Raw genomic sequence first — 20,800 nt, 5'->3', positions numbered from 1 at the left:
GCCGTAATGGGTTGACCTAATTAAATTCTTAGCTCAATTTAAACAGGTTGGCAAGTCAATATGTTTAATAAGACGTCTTGGCCATGTCAACGACCAATTAAAGAGGTTAAACGTGTTGGCAATAAGAACCCGGAATCTAATTATTTTTGTAACGTGTCAAGAGTTACCACCCCCACGTATGCTCACCAAAAGTCTCGTAACAAAAATGCTTTCTACCAAGTGGCGGATACACCATATAAAAGTAGGAGGCATCGATACTGACCGGACATATCAATAAAATAAAACAAAAAATAGCTATATGATGGCCTAAAGAGCTAGAAAATGATTTTAGCTGTTCAATATACTAGTATGATTACAAGATGGGCGCGTTGCAAATCCGAATTGAGCTCGGCCCATTATAAACTCGGGCTTGAATAATATGTTGCACATGGTGGTGTATCAAGGTGGTTCTTTTAGAAGCAAACATGGGATAGCCATATATCCTATTGGGCCCCCATCTAAAGCCACAACTAAAACAAGACATGGCCCTAAAACTTCTAAAAGGAGTTTCTTCTAGGCCCACCACCGGCCCAACAATATACACACAACTCCTCCCTCAACCCAAAACATCACATACAAAACAAAAATTATAGTGCTTGCTTGCACACCATCTCTAATCATCACTCCATCACAAGTTCCCTGTGTCGATTTAGGTCTTTTAGGTACGTGGTTGACGAATAATCGTCTAAGTCACATGCATCGATTAGCAATTGTCGGCCCCCACCTAATTTTAGTTTTGGTTCCGACCTCTCGCCCTTCAGCATCTCCATAACCTGTATGACATTATAATAAAATTAACCAACCAACAATTAGAAAACTTGCTCCGAATTTGTAACCGTTAGGTCTTCCAAGTTTCTTCCAACTTACCCGTTTCATGTTCGGGCGGACGCTAGGCAAATGATGAATGCAAGCTGAAGCTGCTAACATGGCACGCTTTACTTGAATCATTTCATACTCGCCTTCTAAACGAGGATCCACGAGCTCTTTAACATTTCTTTGCTCCAAAAACGGTTTTGCCTATACAAACCAAAGCAGTTTATGTACATATATAGATAACACATGTTAAAAAAGAATGATTCTTTATAAAGAAATTAACATACCCTGATATCACAGGTTATAAAGATTGATTCTTTGTAAAGAAATTAACATACCCTGATATCATAGGTTATAAAGATTGATTTTTTTTATAAAGAAATTAGCATACCCATATTACAAGACTCTGCCTGCTTGAATCAACTGCGCGTCGACCAGTAAGAAGCTCAAGCAAAAGAACTCCAAAAGAGAACACGTCGATCTTCTCATGAACGATTCCATGCATGAAATACTCGGGTGCCATGTACCCAAAGGTCCCTTCAATTGGGGAAACAATATGGTGAAGCCATTTGTCAGGGAGCCATTTTGCTAGCCCAAAATCAGATATCTAGACACACAAAAGATGAACAACATTAGTGAATCGATAATATGTAACTAAAGAGGAAATTATATTAACCTGAGGTTGATAGTCTTCCATTAACAAGATATTTGAAGCCGTGATATCGCGGTGAATTATTCTCCTTTGACATTTACAATGAAGATACAACAATCCTTCTGCAATGCCAATGGCTATCTTAAACCTTAGCCCCCAGTCTAATCTTTCTTTACTATCTGTACATGATGAAACACTGGTTAACACTAGGTTATTCCAGCTGACTATCTTAAAAAGTCGTAGAGATGGATTAATAATGTAAGTACTATGTAGTAAAGTTGCAAGGCTGCCGTGTGGCGCAAATTGGAGAACAAGATGTAAGTCAGTATCAGAACTGAAGCCAATCAAGTGAGCTGCATTTGGATGGTTGATATGAGCTATGATCCCGAGCTCAGATAAAAAATCTTCAACTCGGTCTTCATCTTTTTTCTCTTTCTTTGTTATTTTCTTCACGGCAACGAGTTGGCCATCGGGTAAGCGTCCTTTGTACACTTCAGCGTGCCCACCTCGGCCCACCAAATTATCTATGTAAAACACGTATCAACGCCATGAAAAATCAATGAATTGTAAGCATAAGTATAGGGAAATAAGTCTATGAAATGAAATCATTTCGCTTAATACAATAAAAAAATAATTAGTCTATGTAAGACTATCTCTAATGCTAAACGTGCCCTTAGACGCCCTTAGCTGCCACATCATCTGCCACATAATATCCTTACAAATCCTTAAAAACCTCAATTTCATCTCCAACCGTACAAATATCCTCACCCTTCTTAATTTTCACCTCATCACATATCCATTAGACTGCGGGGTATGGGGCGGGGGTTTGGGCGTGGGTGGGCTGAAAACGCCCAAGCCACCACCCCGGGTGGGCATGGGTTTGGGCGTGGCCCCTTTTTCGTGGGTTTCAAGCCGGGCGTGGGGCGGTCTGGCCAAGCTGACATGGCGGGTTGTGAATGGCCAAACCAGGCTAGCCGTTGGGCTATTAAAAAAAAAAAAAATTCTTCCTTTATAAATACTTTACAATATTTATCATTTTTCTCACACAAAATCAAACACATAAAACACAATCTCGCCATGAGTTCTTCAAGTTATACTGAATCGTCATCATCATCTGACGATGGGGCGGAAATATTTCTACAAACGATCGCGACGGTGGTGAAAGTTATCGTTGAAAACGAAGAGGAGGAGGAAGAGAGTCAACAACCTAAACGCAGAAGAAGGTACATCGCTCGTGAACGGGTTACCGCTAACGATTTGTTGGTAAGCGATTACTTCTCAGCTGAACCTAAGTATGATGAAAAAATGTTTAGACGCCGTTTTCGTATGAGTAGAAACTTATTTTTAAGGATATCTAGAGATCTTGAGGAGAAGTATGTTTATTTTCAACAAAAACCCGATGTAACCGGGCAATTAGGATTTACTACGTGGCAAAAGGTCACGGCCGCACTTAGGCAGTTAGCGTACGGCAATAGTTCGGACAATATGGATCAGATTGGAAACGTGATGTACACATGTATTACAAATGCCTTGTCGACTATTGGACAAGAATCAGATTGGAAACGTGATGTACACATGTATCATTCTTCACAACATGATTTTGGAGGACGAAGGTAGAGCGGTCGTTACCCACTATGATGACGATGATTCCCAACCAGGTAACGTAACAGACCAAGATAAAGCGGTTAATGAATTTTGGATCAAGTCAAGGGATATACATCACAACCTTCGATCTGATTTGGTGGAACATGTTTCAACGATTCCTGGGTTCGAAACCGACGAAGACGACGAAAAATGATTGTTTTTTTATTTTAATAATTATTATGTTTGTTTATGTATTTAAAAAACATATGTTTTTTTTATGTTTTTAATTAATTTAAATATATATTAAAAAAAATGATGATGTGGCTAGGCCACGCCGGCCCAACCCACGCCCAACCCAAGGCCCACCATACCCCATTAAAACTTGGGTTTGGGTTAACATCCACGTGTCAGCAATTGCCCCAACCCACGCCCAACCCAAGCTCCACCATACCCCGCAGTCTTACACACAATATTTAAATAAAACATTTCTTTTTTTTACTTTGGGCCCACCTCATCGCATGAACCGAGGCAAACCCATGCCCTTGTGCAAGGGCATCTAACCTAAGGGCACGTTAGAATATGTGCACTCTACTGGTAAGGATCTTCAAAGGCTTGTAAGGGCATCCCTCCAATGGATGCATTGAAGATAGTCTAGCAAACAGGGATGGTAAACCTTGAATAGGACAGGACACATTGACTGCAATAAAGTCAACAGCTTGAATAGAAGATTTGACTACACTACATTATAGGTAAACTAGATTTTCACTAATATCATTATTTAAGGCATAAAAACATTTTTAAACGTTTAGTTATCATAACAATTAAAAAAAATTGAACAGCGTTTTTTCTTTCCTAAAATGGAAGTTGGTGAAAATATGGTAAGGCCCATGGGTGTGGGGGGCGCCACCTCAGCCTCCATAGCGCCCTCGGGGTGCCATCATCCACACCGCCGGAGTTAGGGGGGGGGGGATCCTTCTTCAGTAGCGAGATCCTTGGCATTTTCGAAGTTTATGGTGGTTAAATGGGGGCGCAATATTATAAAGTAGGTAGTTAAGGGGGTGTTTGGCCTAGCTTTTTTAACAAAGCTTATAGCTTTTTTTAGCTTTTTTTACAAAATAAGCTTAATTTGATGTTTGGTTTAGCTTTTTAAGCTTATGCTTATTAGCTTATATAAGCTAATTTGAATAAGCTTATTTGATGATGGTTTTTTAGCTTATTTGAAGAAGCCTTCTTTGTGTAAGGGCAAATGATATAAATAAGCTATAAGCTAATCCAAACACATTAAAAAGAGCTTATCGAATGATAGAAAATAAGCTATAAGCTACTTTAAAATATAAGCATAAGCCAAAAAATAAAAACTAGGCCAAACACCCCCTAAATCACACCCTCTAAGTTAAAGGACCCCCTGTGTGACGTGACGATGAGACAACGTGATAAAGCCCCTAAAGGCTTTATACCACACCCTCCAACCTAAGCATGCATCCCTCGTGACTTGCAAAAGGTATGAAAAAATCAAACGTCCAAAAAGGTGTGCCCTGTGGGTTCGTTTCACATTGACCGGTATACAATTCTCTATCCCCAAGGTTATTAATTAACAAGATTTGTCAATGTGCGTATTTACATAATCCTTTTTTTAATATAAAGAGTAAAATGCACGGATAGTCCCTGTGGTTTGGTGAAATTTCACCTTTAGTTTCAAACTTTTCAAAATTACACTCTTAGTCCCTGTGGTTTGACAAGTTGTTACTCGGATAGTCCCCAAAGCGAATGGAGGTTAGTTTTTTCTGGTTAAGCGGGTGTGAAATGACAACGACTATCCGAGTAACAACTTGTCAAACCACAAAGACTATCCGAGTAACAACTTGTCAAACCACAGGGACTGTCTGAGTAACCTTCATCCGCTTTAGGGACTATCCGAGTAACAACTTATTAAACCACAGATACTAAGAGTGTAATTCTGAAAAATTAAGAAGTAAATGTGAAATTTCACCAAACCACATGAACTATCCGTGCATTTTATTGTTAATATAAATAAATCAAGTTGTCCCTAACGGCAAAACAATATATCTATCATGGATACCACTAGATAAGTAGCTATTTAATTCATGTATAACAATTTTATGAGTCAAATATTTTTTTTCAACTTCACTTATTGCACATTTTCGTATTATATTTCTTAATTTTCATTACTGGCTATTTTATATTTCATTTATAAGCATCTGATTGCGTTACATGACACATTTCAGTAAGCCAAATTTATTCTCACTTCTCTTATTTGACCATTTGGTATTAATCTCTTAACTTAAAATTTTAAAAAGTTAAATTTTCAATGATATTTTTATTTTATACATTGTATAATTGTATAATGTTATAATGACTTAATTATCATGTGTACCTATTTGATATTTATTTCTTCAACAAGAATTCTAACCTGGTTAATAGATATAAAGATGACTCTACCAATAGACTAGAATCGTGAGCAATTTAGTTAAATCTTTAATGACACGAGTAATTGTTTTCTAGAACTACATAGCCACAATTCAAGTCATAGGCTCGTAGCAAACTATTACTATAGGCAAAATAACTTCAGATATGTCACAAGTCTATAAAATATTATTAAATTTAAGTAAACGTAAATACAAATCTATTGATTCCCTGGTTACTTCACGTAAGATATTCCCATTTATTCCTATTATTATTCTTTAATAAAATAAAATATATTATTCTTTATTTGAATTAAAAGTTGTTTTTTTAACAACCACCAAAAGCCTGATCAGCAAAATAAAACCAATGACAAAAAGTCACTCACGCCTATGAACGCAGGCGGCGCTAGAGACCCGACCCACTATCTTTCTAAAGAAAACCACCGGCTCGACCCGAAACAATTTTAACTCAAATTCACAACAAAAGTTTAAAATACTATTCTTGCAGCAAAAGCATAAACCGTAATATTCTATAAAAACTTACCGAGGCTGAAACCACCGGTGGCAGCAGAAAGCTCATCAAACGTGAAATTCCGCCACGACGGTTTTGGCACAGTCCACCTTACACCATCCACCATCTCCTCGCTAACATGATGTTTCCCCAACCTCCTCATCAAACTCTTCCTAGACATCTCATATCCGGCCACCAAAGGCACCGTCGAAAACCGCTTAAACGACTTCCACTTCAAACTGCACACCAAATGCCGCCACCGCACATCCTGTGCAACCGACGACGAGCTAATCAGCCCCGGCCTGCCGCCCTCCTCCTCATCTCCGCCGCACTCGGTTGCAGAGTCTGATTCGGTTTCCATCTCCGGCGACTTTTCGTTGAAAGATGAGCCCCGGCTGCTCAGGCTCCGGCTGTTGTCGGAATCCGATCCGGATAACGGAATTTCCAATACCCCTCTTGGAGATGATTGTTGTTGTTGTTGTTTGTAGTTGTCATCGTTGTATTCGATTTGGATGACTTTGGGATTGTTTAGGGGTTGTTGTTCTGCGAACAAATTAGTAACAATTAAAATTAGAAGGTAAACAGGCAACAAGCTACGCTACGACGCTTTTTAAATAGCAAAAGCATGTATTTTTAACTGGCTCATAACATTATTATGTAGACGTAACGATCAAAATAAGTAACATGAAATGAGATTAAATTACCTTTCATTGGGACGGGAATTAGGGTTGGGTTAATATAAGAAGAAGTTATAAATGGGATAGGGTGAAATAGGGGTGTGGTGCATGGTGTGGCCGGTCTCCGGCGGAGGAGACGGTGGCCGGAAAATGTTATGAAGGGAATGGGATATCTTGGGATGGAATTATGCTTTGAATGGAGTGGAGATATTTAGGGGAGAATGGAATGGAATGGTATGGATTAGGAATTTGGATGGAATGGAATATGGTGTCCATATTTATAAAGCTTCTCCAATAAAAAAGGGTATTGTGTCTTTTCCCGGCGCCAATTTCACCAAATTTAATGTCTTGTGGAGTCAGTAATTTTATTTCTTTTTATATTTTATTTTGTTATAAATGAGATTTTGTGAATAATCTGGGTTTAGAGCTCTTGATCTTTATTACTTTTCTTTAATTACGCTTGGTTTTTTTCGATGATGGAATGTCGCTTAACTTGACATTTAAATTTTTTGTTTGACTCGAATCGGGTAATGATCCCAGAACTCTTGAAATTTTATTACTTTTTCTTTAATTATATTTGGTTTTTTTATGGTGAAATCTTGCTTAACTCGACATTCAAATTTTTGGTTTTGGTCGAATTAGATAACATAACTAATGATGATTTATGTATTTGTTAACTTATAAGAACTTAAAAGGTAAAATGAGACAATCATGACAACGAAAACGTCATGTAGTTTTTAGTTTTCATTTCTAAAAGAATAAGTAAAATACGTAATCGAATTAATAATCAGGTTTTTTGCGCTTTACTTTTTTTTCTTTTTCAAATGTAACATGTATAAGTTTGATGTTTTCTAAGTAAGATAAAGAAATCTTTGGGTCGGTTAAAAAAGGTTAGTTAGAAAAACCGTTAAATATATTATGTAAATAATAAAAAAATAATAATTAACAGAGTCAAAACTTTTAAACACCTGAGTTTGGAAAATAGATCTATTTTACCTTTAAAAGGAGAAAAGTATAGGGCCTGTAGACTCCACGTTCATCCTTTGTTTTTATGTTAAAATTTTGTATTTTTTTTAATCATGAAATCATGCATAACGTATAATACGTTTAAGGAATAGTTAACAAAAGAGGTAAATAGTTATAACATTATATTTTTAGGTCAAGTTATTTTAAAAAGGCTCCTAATTATAAGAAGTGTAAGAAAGATTTATAGAGTGTCAAGTGTCCAGTAACCTAAAATTAAACTCGCTACATCACCACTCAAAACCTAAACACCCACCCCCTCCCCACCCCACCACCACCCAAAAACCTAAACCCCCGGCCCCCACCCCTCCAAAAAACCTAAAAAAAAATCTAACCCCCCCCACCCCCAAAAAACCTAAAAAAAAAAAATCTAAAAAAGACTAAACCCCCACCCCCCACCCACTCGGAAAAAAAAAAAAAAAAAAAAAAATTGGTGGGTTATGGACTTATGGGGGAGAGGGTGGGTGGGTTTAGGTTTTTGGGTGGTGATGGATGTTTAAGGTTTTTTTTTTTTTTTTTTTTTTTTGTATAATGGGTTTTTTAAGAGCTTTTGTACCCTTCTTACAATTAGGAATTTAGAATCCTTTGTATTTGATCATAATCCTATATTTTGGTATTGAATTCTAATTTAAAGTTTGTATGGAAACAAATTAGCTAAGACTTAAGATATTAATTGTTAAAAGACACGTGATATTTCTTTAGATGAAGGAAGTATTTTAATACACGTGCGTGATGGATGGCGTAACACCCGCTAAACTTGTGTGGAGGCTAAAACGATATCAACCAAAACGATAAATGGAGGGTATTTTGGGTATTTCAGCTGCATGTTTTGTGTTTGACAAATTTCCTTTTCCTAATTTGAATATTTAATGACATGATGAACCTTAAAGATTCGGCATCCCGTTCTCGGCAGCCGCACTTCAGTTTGCTTTTCTAATTTGGATGGTATTAGGCTACACGGTATGGGGTCGGCCCCGGCCCGTCGCGGGTCGGTGACGGTCCAAACACCGTGCCGCCCCCTACCGTCGCCGTCCTCTCCGTCCCAAGTTAGCCGTTTGCGACGATCCAAATGAGGTGGGTCCCCCACCTTTTGACCGTTGGAAATAAAAAAAAAAAAAAAATTTGTAACGGCTATATTCAAATAAAACCCCCATTTGACTTCCATTTTTATAAATACTCACATCTTAACCCCTATTTTCACAACTTTTCACCCACTACCACCCCATCTCTCTCACATTTTATAAACCACTCTTCCTTTTTTATAAAAAATCATCATATTTTGTACCATTTTTTACCCGCTACCACCCCATCTCTCGCTAAAAAATTATCATGGCTTCACCCGTTTCTTTCATTTCTTCAATTTCTTCTATGTCTTCATCGTCTTCGTCCGAGTGGTATTCATCATCTTCGGAAGAGGATGTTATTATGCACAACATGATTATGAACGCGGCTCAGGTGTTCATGGCGGCCGCTGAAGGGTCGTCCCAACCGCTAACCAGACGAGCAAAATATAACCGAGACCAAGAAGGTATTTTATTTTTTTTTCCTTATGTTTTATATAGATTTTAAAATGTATGTTTTAATTAATTTAATTTTATGTTTTGTTCTAAATTTATAGCCGGCCACGATAAACTAGTAGCCGATTATTTTGCCGACGAACCCGTGTACCCAGCCGAGATTTTTCGACGTCGTTTCCGCATGAGTCGTCAACTGTTCTTACGTATTGCAGGCGATATGGCCCAGTCTGATCCGTTTTTTACATTGCGAAACGATGCTAGGGGGCAAAGGGGTTTCAGTAATTTACAAAAATGTACGTCGGCCATTCGCCAACTTGCGTACGGTTACGCACCAGATGCATTAGACGAGTACATTAGGATGTCTGAAAGAACCGCACGTCGATGTTTGTACAAGTTTTGCCAATGGGTTGTCAAATTGTATAGCAAGCGATACCTGCGGAAACCGAACGCAAACGACGTTCAAAAGTTATATCAAGCACACGAACAGAGACATGGTTTCCCAGGAATGCTCGGGAGCATTGATTGCATGCACTGGCAGTGGCAGAACTGCCCGGTTGCATGGCAAGGTCAGTATACTAGGGGAGATCAGGGACATCCGACTATCATTCTAGAGGCTGTTGCGTCACAGGATCTCTGGATATGGCATGCTTTTTTTGGTCTACCTGGTTCACTCAATGACCTCAACATCATATATCAGTCACAGATTTTTGATGATGTAGTGGCGGGTACAGGTCCAGACACAAGCTTTACGGTTTCAGGGGTGGAGTACAGGCGAGGTTACTACCTAGCCGATGGGATATACCCAACTAGGGCCGTTCAAATCGCTCGTCGCTCGTCGCTCGCTCGACGCTCGTTCGAAAATTGCTCGGAAAATGCTCGTTCGATTTGACGCTCGGTTGTAAACGAGCCGCTCCGCTCGGTTCGGTCTATAAACGAGCCAAGCATGAGCAAAGGTCTGCTCGGCTCGGTTCGGCTCGAATTATTATTTTTAATTAGTATATATATACATATAAACATGTATATCCACATATATATACACAAATATAAATTATACACACACCTATATATATACGCACATTACAGATACATATAAACTTAAATATATATTAAATTTATAGTTTTATATATACCACTATATTAGATTTTGGTCCACTATATACAAATTTACAACTATATCTATACGTACTAGCCCAACCAAGCGAATAAAAAAATTAATATCAAATCCAAAAGTTAAACTCTAAACCAATAAATGACCGGATGCTCATCGCCTCAGTGTTTCATGTCATTGTCCTAAGTCCCTAAGTCGATCGTCTCCTGCTCTCAACGTAACTGTTCGTGCAATATGATCATCGTCTCGTCGGCCACAACGTTGTTATTCATAAGAAAAATATTATACCATGAAATGTGCATGTTTTTAAAGACATAAAAACTTGAGACCAAACATTGTCACTGTCTCTCTCAGCAAATTTAAATCGGGCGACACGATTGTCCAAATTGCTCGAACTTCGCTCGACGCTCACTCGGAATATTTACTGCTTGAAAAACGCTCGCTTGATTTAAGGCTCGGTTTTAAATGAGCCGCTCTACTCGGTTCGGTTTGTAAACGAGCCAAGCACGAGCAAAGCTCCGCTCGGTTCGGCTCGGCTCGTGAACAGTCCTATACCCAACGTACTCGACAATGGTTAAAACTGTCCCGCACCCGACCGACGACAAAAGGAAAAAGTTTGTAAAGTTTCAAGAGGGCGCAAGAAAAGATATTGAACGGGCTTTTGGTGTTCTACAAAAAAAATGGCACATCATTTCTATTCCAGCACGTTCGCAAACACCAAGGAGGTTACGACACATTATGTACGCTTGTATCATCCTTCATAACATGATCATTGAAGACGAAGGGAGAGCGATATGCGATTACGACGAAAACGCGTCTACTGGAAATTATGTTCCAGTTAGTGAGGAACAACAAGATTTGAACGCCTTCGCTCTACGTAACGAGTACACACATCACAACCTACAAGCGGACTTGGTGGAGTACATTTGGAACAACGCTCAAAACGAACCCGCCCACCACATGGAAGACGACGACTAGTAGCTTATTTTAATATGTTAGATTATTTTTAAGTTTTTTTTTTTAACTTTAGGTTTTTAAGTTTATGTTTTTTTTAGTTTATTTTTTTTAAGTTTAATTTTTTTTTAAGTTTATGTAATGTTTTTTAATATTAATGAAAATATTTTGTTACTTTATTTGTTAAATGTTTAAAAAAAGTTGAAGATTAAAAAAAATAAAAAAAAATATAAAAGTGGTGGAGGATGATGACTAGGACCATCCTCCCATGCCCCCTAGTTTTGGAGGATGATCCCATCCTTGGGAGGACTATGATGTGTCGCCTACGTGGCGGATCATCCTCCAAGGATGGTCCATCACCATACCATGTAGTCTTACACAAGTTAAGTTTGTCTTATTTAATTAAATTAAATAGGACTAAATTAATTTGATTAAATACGGACCGTATTCTTCATTTAACTTTATTCGAGCAAAATAACATGTGAACGAATGGACTTTTTGTTGTCCATCCAGTAAAAACTGAATGTGTTTGTTTATGTTCGTTAATATTCTAAACGAACACAAAATGATATAAAAGCGAGCATAGAAGAATATAAACTGGTTTTGAGTTTACACTTTCACAAAAGTCAAACTCTTTAATATGTTTGATCTTACTTACCACGTTTTTGTACCCTTACTAAATATAGAAGTTACTTTAAGTGCCCTATTGCAAATGGGTGAAAAGTCAAAACGAATTAGGGATTAACCAAGGGTTCAAGGTTGACTCATTGATGGCTAGGGCTGTCCAAAAAGGTTGCAGTTTGGAGCTCGTTTGAAGCTCGCTCAGATTTAGCTCGGAAAAAGCTCGCTCGATATGGCTCGACTTGAAAGTGAGTCGAGCCGGCTCGGCTCGGTTAGAAAGTGAGCCTAGCTCGGCTCGGCTCGTGACAAACCAAATTGGCTCAGTTTGGCTCGCTTGGTGGGCTCGGCTTAGCACGAATTATTTACTTATAATATATATTATTTTTATGTACATATAATATATTACAAAAAATGATTATTATTTACATGTATTTAGGCTTGCAGTTTGATATCTATGACATATTTAAAGGTTGATTGTTGTGCTAAGGCTAAATTGCACTTTTCGTCCTTTATGTTTCAGTGTTTCTGCAGGCGCTGTCCTTTAAGTTTAAAAATTACACTCTATGTCCTTTATGTTTGCAACTTATAACGGGCGGTGTCCTTTAGCCTTAATGCAGTTAAATTTTAATGTTAAGTTTGACATGTGCCTCTCACACGAGGGCATTTTGGTCTTTTTACCCTTTTGTTCTTTTAAAATCGAAAATAAATAAACAAACCTAACCTAACCTTCTCTCTCATCTCTCCACCGACTCTCTCTATAATCAAACATTAATCTTTTTTTTTGAACGACAATCAAACATTAATCTATCTTTGTCTTTTAGAACCACACAACACAACCGTCGCCACCACCACATCAGAGAACCTCCACCTGCCACCACCCAGAACCACCACCGGACCACACAAGACCACCACCACCACCCAACCGTTACCGCTTGTCACACCCCAACCAATGGCGGAAACATCGGGATGAGACGAAGTGTGAAGATTGCTAGAGACATCATAACGTTATTTGTGACAATATTTAGAAAATCCAAATTTCATTTCATTTCATAACTTCAAATAGTCAACATTACAAGAAATTCAAATACGACAAGTTTAACAAAACAACATGATAACATAACAAAATTTTGATACAACATTTTAAACCCTAACGTCTATATGTGTATCTAGGCATCAACGCTACTTCATTTCATAGCATCATCGTCCTCAACCTGTAACATGTTTAAAATAAAGTTCAATGCAAAAGCAAAGGCGAGTATACAAGTTTGATACGTACATAGCAAAAGATAAGTTTGAACAGTTCCTCATAGCAAGCATGTGATTCAAGATAAGCATTTAAACATGGCATGTGTCTAACATATCAAACCAAGAAAACGCAACTTGCTCATGACATAACCAAAGTTTCAGTAGAAGCGGGTCGTTAATCCTATAGCGCTACATATGTCAAGGTTTGGCTCGTACGAAGTTAATGATAAGTTCAACACATAAGAATCACCCAAATTTAAAGTATCAAGTCATCACATATACAAGCATGTTATAGGAATGTTCATGTGTTTAGACAAAAGTTCATGTGTAAGTTTCAATAGGTAAACATGTTACACCCCAAAAGTAGTAAAAGTAAAAAGGGGAAAAGTACGAGTATACTCACAAAGTTTGCATATGTTTTCCGATTATCCAATTGTTGACGAGTAGAGATTTAGAGTCCGAATGTATAAGGGTTAAGGTTCAAGTATGTTTAGAGTCGAGATTCGGTGTTTAAAACAACATAAAAATAAGATATGAGAATAACATGGAAAATAATCATTTTTTACATATGATGCTTGTTCTTGACACTAGGAAACTCGAAGGAGTTTAGATGTTTTCATGGAACAAGGTTCCATTAGAATCGTGACAAGTTATCATAGTCTAGGATGATGTAATCTAGTACCCCGACATATGAACACTAGTTCATCATCAAAGATTCGATTATTCGAATAATATATTTAGGTTATATAATATATGTCCAATAGTTCAAGCATGAGGTAGAAGATTAAAATCTTCATTTTGGTACCTCTAAATGTCATAGAAGTCATGTAGGAGGTAGGAAGATCAAGTCTTCCATTTAGGCACCTCTATGTGTTCACCACTACACTTGATGTAAAAAAAACAACCAAGGAGGGTCATGAACATACAATAAAGAATAAGAAATATACACACTAACTAAGAGAAATAATCAAATCATGTGAGGATTGTATGTTTGGACAACCCAAGTTGTTCCATAATCACTCATGTATCAAAGACAAAGTTTGACATGACTTGTGGGTTAAAAACCCTAAACAAAACACCAAGTTTATGAGGTTTAATCCTCTGGTTTTAAATGTCTCAACCTTGTTTTTAAGCTTAACCAACCATGGGATAAGTTGTAAGCATTAGGACATAGGTATGAGATGTGTTAGACACAAGTTGCATAGGTTTAAACAAGTTTTTGATAAACATAAAAACAAACAGAAAGTTTATGGACTATTTCGGGGCATTTCCAGGTCTGATTTCTCCAAGGAGAAGTCTAGGAATCGAACCCCATGATTATACAAGCAAGTAGGAAAAAGAATCGAGTGAATCGGATAAGAATTGAGTGAGTTATGCTCATTTTCGTGAAGGGGTGTCAATCTACTCGAACCCTTGCTTTCAGCTACGGTTTGGTGGATGTTTTGTGAGTTTTTAGGGTTGCAAAAGTGGTAGGGAGGCTGGTTATAAGTGGTATTTATAGGGGGAAGGATTAGGGTTTCAATGGGTTGGGCTTTGGAAGTGTTTAGAAGGGGTTACACCTTGAAACTAGCCCACAAAACCCAACTATATGGGGCTGAATTTTGCTGAATTGGGCTGCCATATTTCTTTATTTTATTTTTTTAAACATTATAATGAGTAATTTTGTTAATTAAGTTGTGTAATAATATGCAACAATGTTTCCCCTAACTTGTAACAAGGTGAAATATGAAATAAAACATGATTTAACTAGGTAAAAAGTGTAATGTACAAGTTTTATTTACGAAGCAAGTTCCGTATTTTACAACGATTACGATGAAAGAATGGTTATAAGAACACAAGATTTCCAAAGATAGAATTTCACGTAAGGTTTCTAAATGTAGGATGTTTGAAAACGCAGGGCGTTACAGTCTTCCCTCCTTTAGGAAATTTCGTCCCGAAATTTATTCAAGAGGAAGGCTTGAAAGAGTTTCTGGCATAAAGGTGATCATTAAGAATTGAAACTTGGGAAGTTTGAAAGTTTTGAAAAGTACCAAATTTTGGAGAACGTCAAGGTAGATTTGCAAGGGGAAGTTTTTAAGGATAGTATAAAAAAAATCATACTTTCGTAAAACCTGTTTATTGAGAGGAACGAAAAGGTTTGTTACTTTAAATAAAGCAATAGAGGTATACTAAGTATAGTTTCACAAGAATCAAGAATAGGGAGGCTATTTTATAGGTAACGAGGTAAGTTAGGACTCAAATGTTTAAACAAGCTGGATTGCGAACGAGTTTTATATAAAATAATACGAGTATAGAATGAACGAATGACTCTTAAAGAGTACAAGTATGTGAATAGCATAAGTGTTGGATAGATGAACGTAGTGTGTTAAGGATGAAGTCTCGTCATGAATAATCGGATATAATGCGTTTGTGAGTTGCGTGAAGTTGTATTAGGTCCAAAAGGTCTGCAACACACTGAATTTCTCATGGCACGTTTTACGAAAGTTTGGTAACATGGTGAAAACACTTATATATAGGAAGTACCAGCGGCGTATCCACCATGTTTTAACCACATTACGTCCGTTTCGTTACTTGGGGTCATGTTACGTTCCGTGTCTTACCATACACAGTAGTACACTCTATGGTTCTCATACGCCTATCACTATAATCCCGTGTGCACCCGCGATTATACTGATTGTCGCATGATCCACATAGCTTGTACTAGTTATGTATGAATCAAGGTATACATGAATTTGAAAATAAGAATGTGTACGTAGAAGAATGTCGTATGTAAGCATGTTTATGTTTAAGCATGTATGGGACCCACGTAAGCGAATCCCTCGGATTACGCTCGCGTATAGGTACGAATGTACGAATCATGAGTAAGGATGAAAGTATGAGCATAAGTTTAAGTATGAATACGCATGTATGTATGAGCATAAACATAAAACGTGTAAGTAGTATGTGTACAAGCAGAAGCGTAAAACGTATAAGTAGTATGTGTATGAGTACAAGCATAAGACGTATGAACATAGGTGTAGGTATGAAAAATAAATATTGCGTATATGGTGTACGTTGAGACATTGCGGAGAAAAAAAGGTTAAGTATGTAGATACGAACGATATAAATGATGTTATCGCGAGATATCGACTAAAATGTGTATGATGATGTGCATGTATAGTTGTTTAAACAAAACGTTGAGTTTGTCGAATCAAAATTAGATTGAGCTTGGTTTGAAAGGTAGAATGTAGTTTGTATATGTAAAGGAACATAAAGTACTCATTGGTCATGCTTAACGTATTTTGTAATGATTGAAATGCTACTTTTGTTTAAAAAAAGGAGTTCACGTATGTTGAAAATCGTCGGTCCCCATGAAGTCTTCTAGCCCACGTGTTTTGAAATTTGGATGACGAGTTAAGCGTTGCAGAGAAGGTTTTTTTTTTTTTTTTTTAAATAACGGGTTTGTTTCATTTGCATCAAAACATGAAAATTTTGGACTTTGAAAGTTCTTGTGAAAACGTCGACCCTTAGAAAAGAAATTTAGTAAAAGGACTTAGTGATTGTTTAAAAAAATAAATTTAACAAATGATTTATTGATGTTGAAAAGAGTATTTGGTAAAACGATCATATAACATCCATGAGATCTTATAAGTAATTGAGAAAGGTTAGGTTGATTTCGATTAAGAATGGAAGTCTCTAGTATGATGATATAATGTGAGCGTATTTTAGTTAATAAGTCGGATATGAAGTTCATGGGCAAGAGATTCATTAGACCGATTAATTGATAGGTAGCATTTCATAAGGTTTTGAAATTCGTGAAATAAAATGTTTTAAGACCTGATTAAGAATCTCGTGTTTATGATTTGAGTGAAAATGGATGGTAGAATAAGAAGTACGTTTGATAAACAATGTATTTTGAAATCGGTATAAGTAGGTATTTTGAATAATGATAAATGATTTAGGTATAAAACATGATCGGATTTGCATAATAAAATATTTTGAAAGAGGAGTTTTGGTAACGGTCACCTAAGTAAGGGAATCACCCCTAACTCGTTGGTGAGGTCGTTTTAGGGGAAGAGGGGTGGAGTCAATCGTCAAGGTAAGGAAGTCACTCCAATCTCGATGATACATCTCCACTAGTTGTTACAAGGAATATGAATTTAAATTATATGAAAATCATGCATATATAAGTGTATCGAAAATGTTCGATATGTTGTGCGTGTGAAAAGAGAAATCAAAGGTAAACTCGAGGTTGAAAGATTGCATCGTATAAAATGAACAATAGAAACACATGTTTGACCAAAGTTTGGAGTGTTCCAAACGGAACTTTGACTAACCAAAGTGGTCGAAAAGTCTTCTAAATTTGAGGAGCATGCTTTGGCCTAATAGGTAAAATACTCTCGCTGACAAGTCGGTTAACGGTATTTACCCTTCCGGTTACTACATGTCCCAAATCAATCGAAATTTCGAGACTTGGCGGGATTTATGAAAAAATGCCAAGGAGTGGAACTAGTCGACAAGGTGCGGGTTTCACCCCTAACTTGACGATTTCGTATCCTAAGTGTGGTTGGTACTCGTCGGGTCAAAATTTAATTTCGACGTGTTGACGAGGGTCCACTAGAACTTGAAATTTGAGATTTACCATTAAGATGTGGATTTCACTCCTAGCTTAATCGCGATATCTCGTGTAAAAAAAAGAATAGGTAGATTGAGAGTCGTTCACCAAATTGTGGGTTTCACGCCTATTTTGGAGAATTCGTCTCGAGTGTTTACGGATTTAGAATAGTCGAGTAAAATGCATGAGGGAAAGAGTATGTTAAAGGAATAAACAAACAAATTTAAACGCACAATGAAGCATATTAAGAATAGCACATAATGAATGGGACAATAAAACATGTATTAGCACATAATAAAGCAAATATAGCATGCCAAGTGTTAACACATAAGCGACATATATGCTTAAAAGATAAAAAAAAGGAATAAATAAGAACAAATAAGGTAGCATGCAAGTAGTTTCAAGCAAAACATAAGAATAAATCTCCAAAACTATAGACTAGGCTAAAGCATTCCTACTTTCCCTAATTCCCTATAGTTATGGCTCTGATACCAATCTGTCACACCCCAACCAATGGCGGAAACATCGGGATGAGACGAAGTGTGAAGATTGCTAGAGACATCATAACGCTATTTGTGACAATATTTAGAAAATCCAAATTTCATTTCATTTCATAACTTCAAATAGTCAACATTACAAGAAATTCAAATACGACAAGTTTAACAAAACAACATGATAACATAACAAAATTTTGATACAACATTTTAAACCCTAACGTCTATATGTGTATCTAGGCATCAACGCTACTTCATTTCATAGCATCATCGTCCTCAACCTGTAACATGTTTAAAATAAAGTTCAATGCAAAAGCAAAGGCGAGTATACAAGTTTGATACGTACATAGCAAAAGATAAGTTTGAACAGTTCCTCATAGCAAGCATGTGATTCAAGATAAGCATTTAAACATGGCATGTGTCTAACATATCAAACCAAGAAAACGCAACTTGCTCATGACATAACCAAAGTTTCAGTAGAGGCGGGTCGTTAATCCTATAGCGCTACATATGTCAAGGTTTGGCTCGTACGAAGTTAATGATAAGTTCAACACATAAGAATCACCCAAATTTAAAGTATCAAGTCATCACATATACAAGCATGTTATAGGAATGTTCATGTGTTTAGACAAAAGTTCATGTGTAAGTTTCAATAGGTAAACATGTTACACCCCAAAAGTAGTAAAAGTAAAAAGGGGAAAAGTACGAGTATACTCACAAAGTTTGCATATGTTTTCCGATTATCCAATTGTTGACGAGTAGAGATTTAGAGTCCGAATGTATAAGGGTTAAGGTTCAAGTATGTTTAGAGTCGAGATTCGGTGTTTAAAACAACATAAAAATAAGATATGAGAATAACATGGAAAATAATCATTTTTTTACATATGATGCTTGTTCTTGACACTAGGAAACTCGAAGGAGTTTAGATGTTTTCATGGAACAAGGTTCCATTAGAATCGTGACAAGTTATCATAGTCTAGGATGATGTAATCTAGTACCCCGACATATGAACACTAGTTCATCATCAAAGATTCGATTATTCGAATAATATATTTAGGTTATATAATATATGTCCAATAGTTCAAGCATGAGGTAGAAGATTAAAATCTTCATTTTGGTACCTCTAAATGTCATAGAAGTCATGTAGGAGGTAGGAAGATCAAGTCTTCCATTTAGGCACCTCTATGTGTTCACCACTACACTTGATGTAAAAAAAACAACCAAGGAGGGTCATGAACATACAATAAAGAATAAGAAATATACACACTAACTAAGAGAAATCATCAAATCATGTGAGGATTGTATGTTTGGACAACCCAAGTTGTTCCATAATCACTCATGTATCAAAGACAAAGTTTGACATGACTTGTGGGTTAAAAACCCTAAACAAAACACCAAGTTTATGAGGTTTAATCCTCTGATTTTAAATGTCTCAACCTTGTTTTTAAGCTTAAACAACCATGGGATAAGTTGTAAGCATTAGGACATAGGTATGAGATGTGTTAGACACAAGTTGCATAGGTTTAAACAAGTTTTTGATAAACATAAAAACAAACAGAAAGTTTATGGACTATTTCGGGGCATTTCCAGGTCTGATTTCTCCAAGGAGAAGTCTAGGAATCGAACCCCATGATTATACAAGCAAGTAGGAAAAAGAATCGAGTGAATCGGATAAGAATTGAGTGAGTTATGCTCATTTTCGTGAAGGGGTGTCAATCTACTCGAACCCTTGCTTTCAGCTACGGTTTGGTGGATGTTTTGTGAGTTTTTAGGGTTGCAAAAGTGGTAGGGAGGCTGGTTATAAGTGGTATTTATAGGGGGAAGGATTAGGGTTTCAATGGGTTGGGCTTTGGAAGTGTTTAGAAGGGGTTACACCTTGAAACTAGCCCACAAAACCCAACTATATGGGGCTGAATTTTGCTGAATTGGGCTGCCATATTTCTTTATTTTTTTTTAAAAACATTATAATGAGTAATTTTGTTAATTAAGTTGTGTAATAATATGCAACAATGTTTCCCCTAACTTGTAACAAGGTGAAATATGAAATAAAACATGATTTAACTAGGTAAAAAGTGTAATGTACAAGTTTTATTTACGAAGCAAGTTCCGTATTTTACAACGATTACGATGAAAGAATGGTTATAAGAACACAAGATTTCCAAAGATAGAATTTCACGTAAGGTTTCTAAATGTAGGATGTTTGAAAACGCAGGGCGTTACACCGCTAGCCTGAACCCGCTACCCCATTCAAAACCCATAATTCTTTTACCAAACCCACCGACCTGTAAGATTGGCCAAAAAAAGGGCACTGTCACCGGATTTCTTGTGTTTATGCTTAGGCGAGTGAAGCTCCGGCGAGGGAGATATAGGTTATATGGAGGAGATATACTGTAGGTTATATGGAGTATGTGTTGATGATTTTCCTCACATGATATGTTTAATTAAATAACTTTCCTTTGTGAAAGTTGAGATGATGATGATGATGGTGTTGTTGCTGCAAATATGGAATTTGCAGATCTGATCTGTTTCAAATGTGCAGATCTGA

General features: G+C 36.9%; 1 protein-coding gene across 1 annotated transcript; it reads right to left on the bottom strand.

Annotated features, from left to right (window-relative positions):
* Positions 1–276: 276 nt before the first annotated feature.
* Positions 277–6,960, bottom strand: LOC110909139 (receptor-like cytosolic serine/threonine-protein kinase RBK1). Its single transcript, XM_022154153.2, has 7 exons — positions 6,727–6,960; positions 6,056–6,565; positions 1,771–2,028; positions 1,529–1,683; positions 1,244–1,459; positions 907–1,056; positions 277–812 (listed from the first exon to the last, which is right to left on the bottom strand). Exons 1-7 carry the CDS (start codon positions 6,731–6,733, stop codon positions 660–662), a joined length of 1,449 nt encoding a protein of 482 aa, XP_022009845.1. The 5' UTR covers positions 6,734–6,960; the 3' UTR covers positions 277–659.
* Positions 6,961–20,800: the final 13,840 nt, after the last annotated feature.

Source organism: Helianthus annuus, chromosome 14 (assembly GCF_002127325.2).
Source record: "Helianthus annuus cultivar XRQ/B chromosome 14, HanXRQr2.0-SUNRISE, whole genome shotgun sequence".
NCBI classification, from domain to species: Eukaryota; Viridiplantae; Streptophyta; class Magnoliopsida; order Asterales; family Asteraceae; genus Helianthus; species Helianthus annuus.
This window is presented reverse-complemented; position numbering and strand designations above follow the sequence as displayed.

Bases quoted from the DNA above. Each gene is read 5' to 3' on its own strand.
- LOC110909139 (XM_022154153.2), bottom strand. The intron at 1,057-1,243 runs GTATGCTAATTT...TGGTTTGTATAG, and splicing joins GGCAGAGTCTTGTAATATGG to GCAAAACCGTTTTTGGAGCA. The intron at 813-906 runs GTAAGTTGGAAG...AATGTCATACAG, and splicing joins TCCGCCCGAACATGAAACGG to GTTATGGAGATGCTGAAGGG.